Genomic DNA, 15,906 nt, shown 5'->3' on the forward strand with positions numbered 1-15,906 from the left:
CGCACTGAAAGCGATAACTAATGCGTCTCATTTGATGCACAGCAGGCATCAGATTAGAAACACACATTCGTCGTGTTGTTCTTTGTATTTACTGCTGCATTATTTGGATGTAATGAATGAATGAAAAGGGAGAAACGCAGAGGAGGAAAATGAAACTTAAGTTTCTGTTCTTTAGAACGTAACCGCCGCGAAACAATCAGAAAATAACGTTTTATTTCTCTCATTCACTCTAACGCTGCAGCATTTGTTGCTGGGTTTCTTAGTTGAAGCTTCAATATTGAAACAAGGTCGGAGTTGGGGCTTCGAGGCAGTTTGGCGCGCCTCATAACGCTGTTGTAGCGAGTTCATCCATTAAAACAACAGCCTTGGGGCCTTTAAGCCCCAATGAAACATGGACAAGAAATCCTTAAAAGTTCTCAGAAAAATTAAAATTTAAACATCTAGAGTTCTGTGATGATTACTAAGTGAACTTTGTGGTGATCTGCTGTTTCCAAGATCAAAAGTTAACTTTCAATTATTTGTTTAATGCAAATTTTGGATCATTTCTTGTTAGTAGAAAACAATAAAGCAACTTTTATACAAACTATTAAAATGATATATAGGGAAAAAACTGTATTTTACACACTGTTGTACTATTAGTATGGAGTTACACTGCTGGGAATAGTTGACATAAAGTGTGGTAGCTACACCATCAGATGCTCCATATTTACTGGCGTAACGGTTTATTGCGTGTGTGTGTGTTGCAGTCAGGAGCAGGAGAACTCGATCCCCAGCGGCGCTCCGGAGAGTCTGACCTTCAAGGAGCGCCAGCGTCTCTTCTCTCAGGGGAAGGAGGTTTCCAACAAGGTCAAAGCTTCACGCAAACTCATGGAGCTGGAGAACGAGCTCAACACCAAGTAGTAGACCCCCCGGAGCCTTTTCGCTTCCCAGCGCCACCTGGACGCCCACATCACCACGGTAACGTTCAGGTGCCGCTGGGACAAAACTGGGTCGAGAGAGCCGGTTGCTCGCTTCGCCTACCGCTGACCGTCTCCTCCTGTTTGTGTTGTTTTCCCCTTTTATTTTTTTATTTTAATCATTGAATAACTGGACCATTCACTTTTTTTGACGTAGCTATATCGTTGCAATAGGAGAGACATTAATGGCTTAAAACAATTCTTCCCCTCGTTAAGGTCTGTCAAAGATATATAATGATAAAGCACTGTAAAAAAGTTTTAATTATATCTAGTGAGAATTTGAGAATCACACGACAAAGGGGGGGATCTATTTTTGTTTGTAAAATGGTTCTTGGGGCGACGGGTGGAGAAAGGTTTATGCTCATTTTAATTTTTTTTTAAATAGCTTACTGAAATATGAACAATTTTATGGTGTTATTTTATGCTCTTTTTCTGCATCATGTTGTTTTCACACTTTTAATTTCCTTCTCGCCAGCAGAAATGGCCACGGTTGAGCTCCAGACCAATCTTTATTTTCTTTATTTCTTGTTTTTTTTTAAAAAATTAAAATTCTCAGTGAGTGAAAACACTGTTATTTCATTCCGTAGCAAGAAAGCATGGGATTTTTTTTTTTTTTTTTTTGTGATGTTTTAGATAAAGCTTTGGAGGATTCTCCAGAGGAGGATCTTACAGTCCAGAGAAGAATCTTTTAAGTGCACAACATTACTGTAAATATTTGGGTCCACAACTGTCTCACTCTTTTACTACTGTAGAAACCTGCCAGGCTACTAAAAACTTCAAAACTAATGTGATTTAACAGCATTTTGGTGACAGAAGCTCTAACAGGAAATTCTGCCAAAACTGGATTGTCTCCCCACTGCTCCTCACCGTCAGTGGAGTTAAATTTTTAAATGTTTTTTTGCCCCAACTTGAGGTAACTTTAATTGTATTTGTTTTTAATAAAAATCTTTTTTTTTTTTTCTTTTTTTTTGCAGAGTTGTGTGAGATTAATTTGACTGATTGTTCTCTAAATTCAAGCCAGAGAAGGAACTCACTCACTGTCTCTCACGATGAATTAACAAATATTTATTTCAAACCTTGTGGGAAAAAAACATACTTGCACAAAAACACTTATGTTTATTAAATATGTATCGGCAAACTGTTCTGAGGAGTGGATTACATTTGGGACCTCTCGTACTGTGGTAATAATCTGTTTTTTTTCTCTTTATTAGAGACAGAAAAGTGTTTTTACACCAGCTGTAGTTGGAGGGATCCAGGTGTGTTTTTTTTTTTTTTAGGACTGGAGTTAAGGTGACAGAATTGTGATTGTACAAAATATATATACACAATTTCCATAATCACATTCACCACCACTGCTGCTCTGCTGATGTAGAAAAGAAATGCACTTCGAACCCGCAGTGTGTCCCTTATTTTTTTTTTAAAGAAAAAGAAAAAATAGTGATGTTTCAAATGTATCTCTCTTCTGCAGTTTGTTTGAGTGACTCCATCCTGTGTGTGGATTTATTCTATTTTTCTCTCCAGGAGCCTCCACTAAAACATGATGAGATAAGATGCTGTTATAACTGACCTGTAAAAAAAAAAACAAAAAAACACTACAGACGCGTCGCCTCTTCCTCCTCCTCCTCCTCCTCCTCCTCTTCCTCCTCTCCCCCCCACCCAACCACAACAACTCCTTTTTAGGTTTCAAAATGGAACTGAATCATTTAAATGGTTTCATGTTTAGCCTTTTGTAAATCATTAATAAATACAGATTTTTCAACAGTGCAGGCTGGAAGTGTGGTCTTTTGTCACTGAAATAAAAATATATCATCATCATCATCAACATCACACTACATCACAGAAACAGGTGGAAAGTAAGTACGTTTAAGTGCCAAAATTATACGTAACTATTTCCATTTTATGGTGCTTTATAATTCTAGTTTTCTGCGTTACTCGGCTACATCAGGCAGCTACAGTATACTTGTCCAATTAGGGTTTTATATAAAAAACATCTCCATAATTTCGCTTTTCTTTTTTTTTCTACATGTTGCTAATAGTTTTGTGTTTTTAAGTGAGAAAACATTAATGCAGGACTTCTAACTGAATATGTTGTGTGTGTGATACTTTTACCTGAGAAGAAAATTGGAATAAAAATACATAAGTACATTAATACTTACGATTCCACTGTTTTAAACCGTTTCAAGCTAATTTTGTAATATTTTTACTGTCCTATGTGACAATTTCTCAGTGACATAAGGAGAAGGGTCCGACTGCAGACCTTCCTGACACCCTCAGTTCTGTGAGCCAATGAGGTTTGAGCATGAGTAGAAAGGTTCTGTTGTAGGAAGTATATAAACTTCGACTTATTTCATCTCAGCAGTTCACCAAAATCCATGTCTGAACAGATTTCAGGGGAGAAATAGGTCACCCAGCAGCTGAATTTTCACTCAGATTACATCCACAAGGCCTAATTTAAAAGTTAGTTCCTACTTTCCTTATGCAGGTACGACTGCTGCCGGTGTTACACCAGATCTGGTGACCCATCAGATTCTGTGACCGGCAGTGTTGGAAGAAGTACTCAGATCCTTTAATTAAGAAAAAGTATCCCATGTATAAGATAAATTTAACAAAGTACATCATTAATACTGATCAGTCAGCACATAAACAGCATTGTAATATATCAGTCAAAGTCTGATTTTCTGCAAAATTAGTACTTTTACTTTAGTACTTTATGTAAATTTAGCTGGTAATACTGCTATACTTAAGAATGATTTTAAATGCAGGATTTTTCCACTTGTGATAAAGTACTTTTAAATTGTGGTATTGACAGTGGTATTGAGAACTTCTTCCAACACTGCAGGTCACCAAACACGGTGTAACACCGGTTACACTGCTGTCTGTCAGCTTGTTGGAGACTGAAGAGAAGCGAACGACAACAGTTACTACTGATGTTATATGTGGTTAATGTCTGGTTAGTGTTGGGGAAAGATCATAGGTTTGGGTTATAATTTTCACTTGAAACGTAGTTAGTACTTCCGTAAAGTTAGCAGTAACAGTAAATAACACGACAACGTTTTTAAAAAAATGTCCCGACTCGAGGTCGGAGGCGGGAATCGAACAACGATCTCCGGCAGTAGAGTCCACTGTTTACCCGGCTGGTAATACCGTAAGACCAGTAACAGAAACGCGTCTGACATGAGAACCTGTTACTGAACAAAGTCTTTCAAACAAGACTTTTGAAACTGTTAACGTCTAACGTCCGTTTTGACCGTTTAAAGTCTTTTAACGGTCTCTCAATAAAGACAATAGACATGGCGGCATAAGCGATGATGACGTCGACACGCTTCAACGTCTTCCTCGTGGCGTGTAACGTTACATTACACATAACTTCCTTTGGAAAATCAATTTTTTTAAACAAAAAAATTGAAGAAAGGAACGTTTTAAACCGGATGAGTAAACAGCAGTCAACCGTTCAAAGGTTATTTTTATTAGCGGGAGTTTCTCTGTAGGGTTTCATGTGTCAGGATGGCCGAGCGGTCTAAGGCGCTGCGTTCAGGTCGCAGTCTCCCCTGGAGGCGTGGGTTCGAATCCCACTTCTGACAATAACTTTTTTTCCTTCAGTCACCATGTAAATAAGTAATGATCACATTTATGAGACGGAACAGAGCAACAAGTCTGCTATAAATGACTTAGAAATCCACCTACTGCTCCACATACTGTGGTTCAATCACATTTGTGTCTGTATATATAAATGTATACAGGTTATGTGAGATTTAAAAGATAAAAAGGATTTGTTTTTGACCTTTTAGTAATAAACAAACTACTTCGTTAATCTGGGATGTGACCCATCTGAAATAAAGTGCAGTTTACTAAAAAAAAAAACCTTCAAGCTTCCTCAAAGATCATTGAACAAAAAAAAAAAAACACAGAAAGCTTTTTGTTATTCACACTTTTTCATAACGGTACAAAAAGCTCCAACAGCAGCAATGATTTATGTTTATCACTGGTTTAACAGACGGATCCTCACATAGCAGCGTCATATTCAGGACTTCCTGTTAACAATCGTAGCTCAACAGTACACTCTGGTGACAGAATGAACTGTAATGACTGTAGGGGTCATTTCAGGACTTTGTGTTAATTTTAGCCTTTAGCTTAAACTGCTCTTTATACACCCACGACTGACGGAGCCGATCCCAGCTGACGATGGGCGACAGGCTGTACTGGTGGCGGTAAAATAAATATCAATAAGGATTTAATTTGGTAGCTGAAACAGTTTCTCTGCATTCAACTCAAAATTTATTCAGCACAAGGCATTAATTATAAACAGTTTAAACCAAAACTGACCCAAAAGGTCATTAAAACTCAAAATTAACAAAGATATATTTACAAATTAATAAAACAAAATGTCTGCTTGGCTACTTTATATTTTGTTAACTTTCTCAAAGACAAACATTACAGTTCTCATTATCCAACTTTTTTTTTTTTTATATAACATAAATCACTTTCAACAGTTAAATGGATACATGAAATAACTTTGATCACAACATGTACCGCATTAATGTAAACAAGCTGGATGAGAAAAACACCTCATTTAAATCTTAATAAGAGTTCAACTATAGAAAAAATATTTGAACTGTTCACTAACTCAGATTGAGTGTTTGAGGAAAATAACACAGAAACTAATCCAACAAAACATACTGGTTACACCTTAAAGAAATACAACTAAGTTGACCTAATAATGTCTGAAGGAAAACAAAAGGTATAAATGTTAATTACTACATGTAAGTACATGTGATCTTTCCCATTACAGCGGTTTTACAGATGTGTCACTTCATCTCACTTGTATTAATCTGAAGCTGGATGATGTGACGTCACTCCAACCAGGAAACTTGTTGCCTTCACATCAGGAAACCTGTGACAGAAGAGAACAGAAACACCTCAAAGACTCATACTGAACATTGTTGTTAACTATTTTACAAATAATTCTGTGGTGTTTTAGATAAATACATTTCTACAAACTTCCAGTCAGCAACTAGTCTTAGTTCATTTCATTAGTGTATAAAAATTAATTAAAATCATTAATTAAAATCAACTTGGACAGATTTTAAATATGTTCAGTCTCTTAACAAAATACTTGCATATCCATGAACACTTTGTTTTTGGTCACTATAATTAAATCTTCCACTCTATACTGGCTGTGAACAAGGGCTGCAGCTAACATGATATTTTCATTATTAATTGATCTGCAGATTAGTTTCTTGATTAATCAATTCATCATTGAGTCTATAAAATAGTGAAAAAATGGCTTTTTTTTTAGAGGCCGCTGTGATGTCTTCGGTTTAAAATATTAAATATGCTTTCAAATATGGAAGATTAACAAAAAAATGTTCATTTTGAGAAGCTGGAACCAGAAAATGTTGTAGCTTGAAAAATGACTGAAACGATCCGTTGACTGATCAATCAATTAATGGACTAATTGTTGCTGTATTGTGAAGTGATCACCCCTGACTGAAACTACTCTATAAAATCAATCTTTTTAGTACCAGACTCCTTGTTTTAGTCCTTCAGCTGCAGCTCAGCGAGTAAACAACAGGCCTCATGCAAGAACATTTTCATACTTTTATCCTTAAACTTACTTTTTTCTGTCAGGTTTGCTCGTACAAGTGTTTCAAGTTGGATTCTTCCCGAACTTGTTGTAAATCCCTCATTAGAGCCTGATGAACGCCACCTGATCATGAGGAGGTGTGCATTCATGATATTTGATCATTAAAATAATGAACACCTCTAAAATTTCCATATAAGGCAGCATGTCCTGCTCAGGTTATGAGCGAGTTACACTCATAAAAATGTTACCAAAGAGTAAAAACAGGAATTTCACACCGTGGAACAATTTAGGGATTTGATTGACCTGATTTCCTCAGACTTCTGAATCATCATTTTAGCTTTGGCTGAACTTTTGAATACATTTTTTTGCAGAATGAGGACTGTGGATTTTGTCCCACATCTGTTACAGTGAAGTTGTAATAGTAGGGGATTAATTCATATCCAGCATCAACAGGAGGAATAATCACAGTAATCAATAACACACATATCTCAAGTGAGTATGGTATTATGATTGCCATGAAAAATTCTGAACCTAACCTTTAAACATTATGAGATGGTTTGAAAGTCTTGCTGCCTTCCTCAAGGGATGAAGTTTTCAACTATTCTGCACAAACTCCGTCCATTGAAAAGCTATGAAATATGGCTGAAATATCCTGGAATTGAGTTAAGATTTTTTTGGTCAAACTTTTGTTTCCATTGTCAAGGATTAAGTTTTACGCACAATTATTTCAGACATCAATGATGCTGAAGATTTAGTCCTAATAATTAGTCACTGCGGGTTGGTGCAGCTAAGAGTTGGATTGTTTTAACATTTTCTGGGATGATGCTACCAAGTGCAAGTGAAAAGTCCAATTTTCATATTTTCTCTGCATTTTTCTTCCAGGTTTGACTTTTCTGATAACATAGCTTGTAAATGTTTGATGTTCCCATCAGCACGAATGTAACCCTCTGAAAACCTGTAAACTGGCCTTATTTACATGTTACAGACACAACATACTGACAGTTTTACTGAGTTTAACAGGAAACAACAGACAATCTTTCAGTTTAAGTCATGAAATGCTGTGTTGAACTATTCTGTCTTACACTGACTAGATCCGGACACAACACCGGGTGGCATCTTCCCTTCAGCTTCATCAGAGACCTCAGAGGAAAGATCTGACTTCCCATCCAAGCCTTCATCTTCCGGGCCACAGTCTTCCTCACTGTCAGGGGCTGGAGGTGGAGCTTTACAGGGGCTCTGCTCCTGGAACCTGAATGCATCAGACATGAATTAAAGTTTTATGCAGAGTATTTACCTTGAAAATGTGCAAACATATTCATGTATGCATTGTCAACACTGAACATGGGTCACTACTTTCAAATCTGTATAGATGTTTGCTGAAAAATACCCTGATTTTTAAAAGGCGGAGGTAATTTGAACCATTTTTCTGTGCCCTGCTGCAAAAAGTTTCTTTAAGTCAGTTTAGTTATAAAACTAAAGAGAAAAATGAAGGGGAAAAGGCAAAAGAACTATTAATTTTGCTGCGGATCAGTCTTTCTAGCTATTAAAAACAAAATTGAAAAAGTTGTGAATGATCATTTTTATACTGAGATTTTAAAATTACTTCCAAATTATTTATTCCGTTTTTAACCTATTTTATATCATAAAAAATAATGAGCCCAGCAATAAGTATTGACAAATACATTTTATACTGCTTCATGTTAAGGCTGCAACACACAGTTATTTTTTTATTATCTATTAATCTGTAAATTATTTTCTTGATTAATCAATTAGTTGTTTGGTCTATAAAATGTTCGAAAATAGTGAAAAATGACTGGAGATGATTATCAAAAATACTCACATCTGAGAAGCTGGAATGAGAGAATTTGGAAATTTTCTTCTTAAAAAATGACTCAAAAATGATTAATCAATTATCGAAATAGTTTCATTTAATAGTTGGCAACCAATCATTAATTGTTGCAGTTCTACTTTACTTGTCTCATAATAGTGAGGTGTAATAGAATATAGAATACCAATTCATTGTGAGAAGTGAAACATACATAACTGAAGGGCCGACTTAAAGTTGCCCAATAAAAAGTGTATTAAAGATAAGAATACAGGTTGATGGGAGCGTACCTCAGTCCTAGCATGACGTCTATATAACCAGCATGTCCAGCATCCACCAGCTCCTTGGAAACATGGACGCCATTTACCAGAATGTCCACCTTCCAGTGCATGTTTGATACAAACTCTCTAAAGAAGATCTGAAGGTCCCTCTGGTACAAACACTGCTGAAAGAAAACCGCTGCTTCATCAGTCCACTGTCCGTCCAATCCAACTGGCTTCACCCCTCTCAGGATGCAGGGGTATGTCACTTTTGGGAGTTTCATTGCCTCCTCTGGAAGCCTCTTCAGCTTGGAGATATCGTTGTATGGCATGCATTCGCAATGGCCGTAATCTGCCAGGTTTAAGACTACTGTGGTGTCAACATGTACAATTTCAGCCCTGCACCACTTGTTCTTGGTGTCTGATTTCAACATGCAGCAGGCACCAGGGATGAGGTGGGCTTCAGGAAGAGGAGACATCTGCCCAGGGAAGTCGTCAAACATGATGGACACTTTGTTCATTACCAGAAGCAAGTCTTCCAGAACAACACAAAACTCGAAGGGTGTAGCCACTGCAGCAGCAATGCCAGAATATGCTTTGTCTATATGGATAGGAGCAAAGGTGAGCTGACGAGGGCTTGTGTCCAAGATAAGTTCTCCTTCTGCTGCCTTATTTTGGGTTTCTGCTGGGGATCTGATTATATCGTCATTTTCCCACAGTGAGGCTGTGATTTGATGAATGAGGAACAGTCCATTCATGACTATTTCAACCATCCAAAGGTTATCGACTTCTGAATAACACACAAACACCAGCTTGACTTCTTTGTCTATCATCGGTTTGAGAGTTTCATGCCACCATTTGTTAGCATGCTCTCCCTCACTGAACCCAAGGCAGTTCATCCTGCACAACACGGCAAGGTTTGGGATTTTTGTCATGTCACTGCACTGTCGTCGGATGGAGCCACTTGGAATTTCTTCTGTTAATCCATAATCCACCAGGAGGACCTGGCATTTGTCCTGACCTACATGTTGAACAACAGCCCTCTTCCACTGGTTGTCCTTGTACACATTAACTAAGCACTTGAGGCCTTGTTTGATATCCTCTTCAGCCACCATGTCACACTTGTGTAGGTTTTCAGCAATGTGGCTTTCCAATGCAGCAAGGAGGACACTGGTTTTATTAAGCCTCACATAAAAATTGCCATTACTCAAGACCGACAGAACAGCACCGTTCTCCGTGTCTTTAGCTTGAGTAGTCGGAGTTATGGCTTCATCTGCACCATCATTCTTCATTCTGACAGAGGATTTTGAGGTTTTCCTTTGAATCTTCTTAGAATCACTCTTATTTCTGGTGGGTGTTCTGCTATAGCGCCTGCAGGATTTTACCTTCAGTTTGGTTGACAGTGTGACAGGTGGTGGTTTTCGGCTGAGATTTTCGCCTTCAATGGTCATAGCTTCAGATTCAGTTCTTGTTTCATCCTCTCTAACTTTGAGGGAGGTCTGTTCACTGGATCTCACTTTCTCCTCTATTTCAGATGAACTTGCAGAAGCCTCTTCTTCCTTTTTGGTTGCAGTGCTAGTTTCAACGGCTGCTTCAAGTGCCGCTGAAAGACCAACTGCTCCACCAAGAACCTCAACCTTGACTTTCCAATGAGTTTCATATTGACGGACAAAGTCAACCATGAGAGGCTTCTCCATTACAGCATTGGTGAAAGAAGCGTCATTTTCGTAAGTGCTTGTGTCCAACAGGGAGCATGATATGCTGAATCTTGGCTGAGAGAGATATTCCTTTGGTATTGAGTAAATCTTCTCCTTACCAATGACTGCCGAGTTTCCGTAGTCCACAAACTCAACTTTGAAACAGGTCCCTTCATAGTCCTTCACAACTGAACGATACAGAGCACCGTCCTCCTCATACTCAGCCAGAACAAGGTCATTGATTCTCAGTGATGGGGTAGTCTTCAAGGATTCTCTGGAGACACCTGAGCTGAGATCTTCACCCATTTTCAAGATGGCAGGTTCATCCTCTGACAGCTGAAGGAAAAATCTGTCGACTGAGTCAATGTGGGAGATAAAACACTTCACCCTGAAGCCCACACTCACTTTTATGTTGGGCAAACATGAGAGCTGAGGGATCTCTGCTTCCTCGGTGTGTTGAGGCTGTTCTGTCTTTGTATCATGGTTCTCCCTTTGTTGTTTTACTTTTGTGATTTTGTTCTGATCCTTCACATAGGTTTTTATGTTTTCTTTCTTTTTTTGGGGTGCACTCCCAATACGAGTGCCTCTGTAGGCGTTGGATGTGGGAGAATTTGAAGACTGCCCTTTAGGTTGACACTTGGACTTGACTGGAGTCTTCATGCCTTTTTTGTGGAGAGTTGAACATTTTGTCTTTGTGCTGCTCGTGTTGAAACTCACAACTGTCTTTGGTTTGGGTGAAAGACTGAGAATGAGCTCCTTTACCTTCTCATTGATGTTAACATCTCCATCAAACAGCTCAACATCAAATGAACCATCGTTGCGCTTTCCAACTATGACAGCTCTCACTAGCTTGTTGAGTATGGCTCCATCAAGCCATTCTTTAACATCTGCATAGAGCTCTTCCTTGGACACTGAAGCAAGGTTACATTTCACAGCTTGCATGGGTGTGTACAATAAATGAGCAGAGTCTCTGGGAATAAACATGACGTGGGTTTTCTCAGATATGTTTGTGTTTCCATAATCCACAAAGAACACACTGAGATGCAGGGGTGACTGAACAGGATGTGCCAAGCCCCTGTACCATATTCCATCCAAGTATTTTGCCAGGCACAGCTTCCTTACAACAGCCCTCCTACTGGCTTGCTTCATTTTCTCACTCTCCTCCGAGATTTTCTTTCCAAGCTCTTCAATAATTTCAGTGTTTCTCTCAAGGTGGCAGTAGACTTCCCACTGGCTACTAACATGAGTGACGTAGACTTGTTCTTTGCTTTTGATGTCTAGGTTGAATGAAGAGTAGACAAAAGACTCAGGAAACACTGTTGACAGTTGCTTTGTTGAGACTGTTGCTTCTCTTGCCAGGCCCTGTTCCACAAGCACTTTTGTTATGCTCTGCTGAGTTTGGGTGTTGTAGAGGTCAACAACATTGTACAGCTCTTTGTTTTTCACATTCAACTGAGAGACAACTTTACATCTTAGATGTCCAGTGCTGTTGTTGGAAAACGTTTTCAGAGATTTGCACACCTCTGGATTCCACTCCCAACAGCTCTTGGTTTCAACAGGTTCAATCAGGTTGTAAAGGCTGCACCTGAAAGCTTGTCCTTCCAGATCAACATGTTCTGGCATAATGGTCTGAAGGTTGTGCTCCTTGATTTGGATGGTAAAGCCATAGTCAACCAATATCACTCTGGCATGGCCTTTCTGCCTATCTGTGATGAAGGCCCTGTACCATTTTCCATCCAGGGGTGACTTGGCAACACAACATGAATCCCCAGACTGGATGGGGACCGTGTGAGTCGTGTAATACTGCTGTACTTCACTCATCAGTTCCTCTAAAGCCGGAACCTTATCTAGAGGTTGGCACCAAAAATCTGATGGAGAGTTGATGTAGGAGCAACACACAGCAAACTCACAACCAGGCTTGATGCTTAAAGGTTTGAAGCTCGTAGCCACTTGGGCCTTCTTGATTTCATTTTTGCTTGTGTTCTCAATCTGCTCATAATCCTCCCATTCTGCATTCCCATTGATGTCTAATGTCACACTATGTCTTGGGCATCTTGTTTTTTCTGTCACCTCAGTTTTATTTTGTATCATAGGCTCTATACGAAGGTTGTTCCAGTATTCAGCTTGTTTTGAAGAGATCAGGAACTCACTGATACTCTGACTGGTGTCACTTCCCATCTCATAGAGATCAACAACAAATTTGTTTCTTCTCATCTGGACAACATGGACTAGCAGGGCTTTGTCGGACACAGCTCGTCTGAAAAAGTCAGAGGTAGTGCTGGTCCAGACTTCATCCAAAGGAACAACATTAACAAGAGTACAACAGATGGCAAACGCTGATTTGCTGGAAAATGTCTCAGGTATCTTCTTGATCAACATATGTGGCACTTTCTCAATGTTCCCAAAATCAATAAATAGAACTTCAGCTCCATGTTCAAGAGTGTCAGTCACTACACCCCTGTAGAAATGCATGTCTTCCTCATACACTGCACAGCACAGTGTTCCAAGATCAGGATCTACCAGTGTGTCTTCATCCAGCTTCACTTGATTAAAGTGATCTGCCATTTTTGTCATCATTTCTTCAAACTCATCATTGCGTTTTTGTGTTCTAATCCAGAAGTGGTTAGGATTCTGGACATGCTCGACGTAGCCCACAAACACAGAGTCTTCCTGCACCTCTTCTTCTTCCAGGGTTTTACTGAACACTTCACCGATGATTGTCTCATAGTATAAATACCCACCCTGAGCTGACAAGTCTTCTGTCTCAAAATCTGACCCAACCTTCATTCTGGGAAGCTCCGGGATTGGCTCTGGTTCCTTCACATGATTATCTTGAGCACTGACTACTGTGATAGAGTACAGATGCTGCTCTTCTTCAAAACAACTGATATCCACATCCAACACTCCTCCAAGCAAGCCTGCCTTGAGGAAACTCAACTGCTGAGTTCTGACTGCCTCATCCTGAATATTCAGGGAGGAGAGTGAGCATGGGAACGCCATGATGGGTGTTGAATAGAAATCAGGTGGCAACCTGTGGACGTTCTCAACTTTGACAGATTCAAAGAATCCATAATCAATGAACAACACTCGCACTTGAGAGTTCACTGGGAGAAACTGCACAAAGCCTCTGTACCATTTCCCATCTTTGCCTTTAACTGAGCAGAGAAGACCCAGGTTTTCTGGAGTCTTCTGTTGCTGATCTTTGGCTCTGTACTCACAAACTGCAGCCAGCTTCTTTGACATTTCCCAAAGATCGGTTTCCTTACTAACCATCTGGCAGTAAAACAGGCCAGGGTTAACAGCAGCAGTTACTCGCACTTTAGCACGTGTCCCACAACTCAATTTGGGCCCACAAAAAGACAGAATTTCTTCATATCCCTGCAATCCAGATTTGAAACAAAATTCCTGTCCCCTTGGCTTTTCAATGAGTAAGTCAGGAACCGGATCTATATTTTGTTTGAGTGGCACCTCTGTGAGCATCTCCACCAAGAGGAGGAAAGTGTCTGTGTCCACATGCCTCCCAAAACCATGTCTGACAAGGTCGTCGTTGATGTCAGGGGCTTCCAGTAAGAGGACTTTGTGGGGCAGGAGGGCTTGAATGTAACCTGTGACGTTCCTTCCAATCAGGCTTGAGAGGTAATCTTCCACCACAGAAGAGGAACAGCCATGAAGCAGCAGCACATTTGCAAGAAATCCGCAAACTATCTTGGGAGGCAGAATGAACAGATCGTTTGAACAGGAAGATATGTGGGCAATGTCGACACTCAGGACATTCCCATGATCTATGAGGAACACATCGAACAAGTCCTCTTTTCGGTTCTGAACTCTTCCTCTGTACCAGCGGGCTGAAGTCAAATCTTCCATGAGGCAAAACTCCCCGATATCCACCGCAGCTTTGGTCTTTGGTATGTTCTGTATTTCTCCCTGTAAGATGTTGTAGTCAAGCTCACATATGGTCAGGTACTGTCCCTGGAAGTGTATCAGGGTGGCATCAGGGTTCCAGTCCAAGTGAGTTAACTTGAGGTCCACTGGCCAAAGGGCACGTGGTCCAGACGGACCTGAATCCCGAGACCTGCAGATTTAAGTGGCTTATATTATTACTCTTGAAGATGACTTCACATTTAACATCATTACTGCAGTAACACCGGGTATTCTTGCCTGATTTGTTTAAAGCTAAAATTTCATTAATAAAGATCAAATGTTTGAAAAATATAAAAACAGAATTAAGTGTTTAACTTGAACTTTATGCTACTGAAGAGTAAATATGGACGTTTAAATTGTTGGATGTATTTCCACTAGGACTGCAACTAATGATTGATTTTAATGATTATTAAAAATTAATCTCATCAGCAAATTATTTTCGCTACTGGTCGATTAATTGTTTAGTGTATACAGTCTCAGAAAACAGTGAGAAAAGACTGATATTTCCCAGGTCAAAGACTTAAATTGCTTGTTTTATCTGACCAGCAGTCCCAAACCCAAATATGTTCAATTTAAAATGATATAGAGACAGAAAAAAACTGCAAATCCTCACATTTGAGAAGCCGAAACCAGAACATCTTTGCCACTTTTGCTTGAAAATTGATTTAAATTGCTTATTCAGTTATCAAAATTGTTTTTGTTTTCAATTTCCATATTTAACTTTAAAATTAGAGTAATTAGAGGAATGGGGCTATTGCAGTTGTTTTAATTATGATGTATCATATCTCCCCAAAATGTTTTTTATTATTTTAATATGCACAAAATTATTGTTGACCCATTCATATTCTGAGATGTTTATCCTGCTCAATGTTGAAGGAGGCTGTGGGAAACGGAGACAGTGGACATTTAGCTTCATTGTTGAATACTCATAACACTGTTGTTGCCTTTGAAAAATACACTAATAATATAGAACTACATTTTTTGCCATTTATAGGCTTTTTTGTTCCCTTGGCTATTAAAAGTGATGGATACAGTTTAGTTTAAATAGTTTTATAGTTAAAATGTAATCATTTGGTCAGTTTATGGTGCAAAATGAAGCCCAACAATCACATCATAGTTTTAGTAAGAACATGCCAGTATTATTTTTATTTTGCCACATTTACTTACTTTTGATGTTCAGAGCCCATCACTGACAACATGGCAGCAGCATCAGCAACGACCAATTAATGAGCAGAACCTGAGAAAATAAAAATGTTGGAGATAATTATTCACTAATATCACAGAAAAGCACACGCACTAAACCAGCGTTGATTTGTGGTCAATAAGGAAAAATGTCACCAGATTTGTCCTTAAAGCAAGCTTGAAATTTAACACATCTGGAAGATAATGTGCTTTAAAGCAAACTGGAGCTCACACAAGCTGACGATAATATGGTCTAATACTTGTATAGTGACAAGTAGAGATTTCTAGTGAGGTGCATTTTGTGTTTCCATACATAGACCAAACATAACCCAGAATATGGCTGCAACTAACAATTATTTTCATTATTGATTAACTGATTAGTTGTTTGGTCCATAAAATGTCAGAAAGTGTAGTGAAAAATCTTGATCACTGTTTCTTAAAGCCCAAGGTGGTGTCTTGTTTTGTCCTGACCAACACTCCA

General features: G+C 39.0%; 2 protein-coding genes and 1 non-coding gene across 12 annotated transcripts in view; 2 read left to right on the forward strand and 1 right to left on the reverse strand.

Annotated features, from left to right (window-relative positions):
• afdna (afadin, adherens junction formation factor a) overlaps positions 1-2,717 on the forward strand; it is a 118,269-nt gene extending 115,552 nt beyond the window's left edge. For all 9 annotated transcript variants that reach the window (XM_042389653.1, XM_042389658.1, XM_042389657.1 and 6 more), the window contains one exon: positions 747-2,717. In XM_042389653.1, the coding sequence (XP_042245587.1) occupies positions 747-900 (154 nt within the window). In that variant the 3' untranslated portion in view covers positions 901-2,717. The remainder of the gene's footprint in view (positions 1-746) is intronic.
• A 1,737-nt stretch (positions 2,718-4,454) lies between these two features.
• trnal-cag lies at positions 4,455-4,537 on the forward strand. The gene has a single exon. It is a non-coding gene; the product is annotated as a tRNA-Leu (tRNA).
• Positions 4,538-5,186: 649 nt separating this feature from the next.
• The window catches only part of tdrd15 (tudor domain containing 15), a 36,971-nt gene continuing 26,251 nt past the window's right edge, over positions 5,187-15,906 (reverse strand). For both annotated transcript variants that reach the window (XM_042389636.1, XM_042389637.1), the window contains exons 2-5: positions 15,411-15,480; positions 8,656-14,394; positions 7,623-7,789; positions 5,187-5,847 (exon numbers count right to left, since the gene is read on the reverse strand). In XM_042389636.1, the coding sequence (XP_042245570.1) occupies positions 5,834-5,847; positions 7,623-7,789; positions 8,656-14,394; positions 15,411-15,442 (5,952 nt within the window). In that variant the 5' untranslated portion in view covers positions 15,443-15,480 and the 3' untranslated portion in view covers positions 5,187-5,833. The remainder of the gene's footprint in view (positions 5,848-7,622; positions 7,790-8,655; positions 14,395-15,410; positions 15,481-15,906) is intronic.

The sequence above is a fragment of the Thunnus maccoyii genome, chromosome 17, assembly GCF_910596095.1.
Source record: "Thunnus maccoyii chromosome 17, fThuMac1.1, whole genome shotgun sequence".
NCBI lineage: Eukaryota > Metazoa > Chordata > Actinopteri > Scombriformes > Scombridae > Thunnus > Thunnus maccoyii.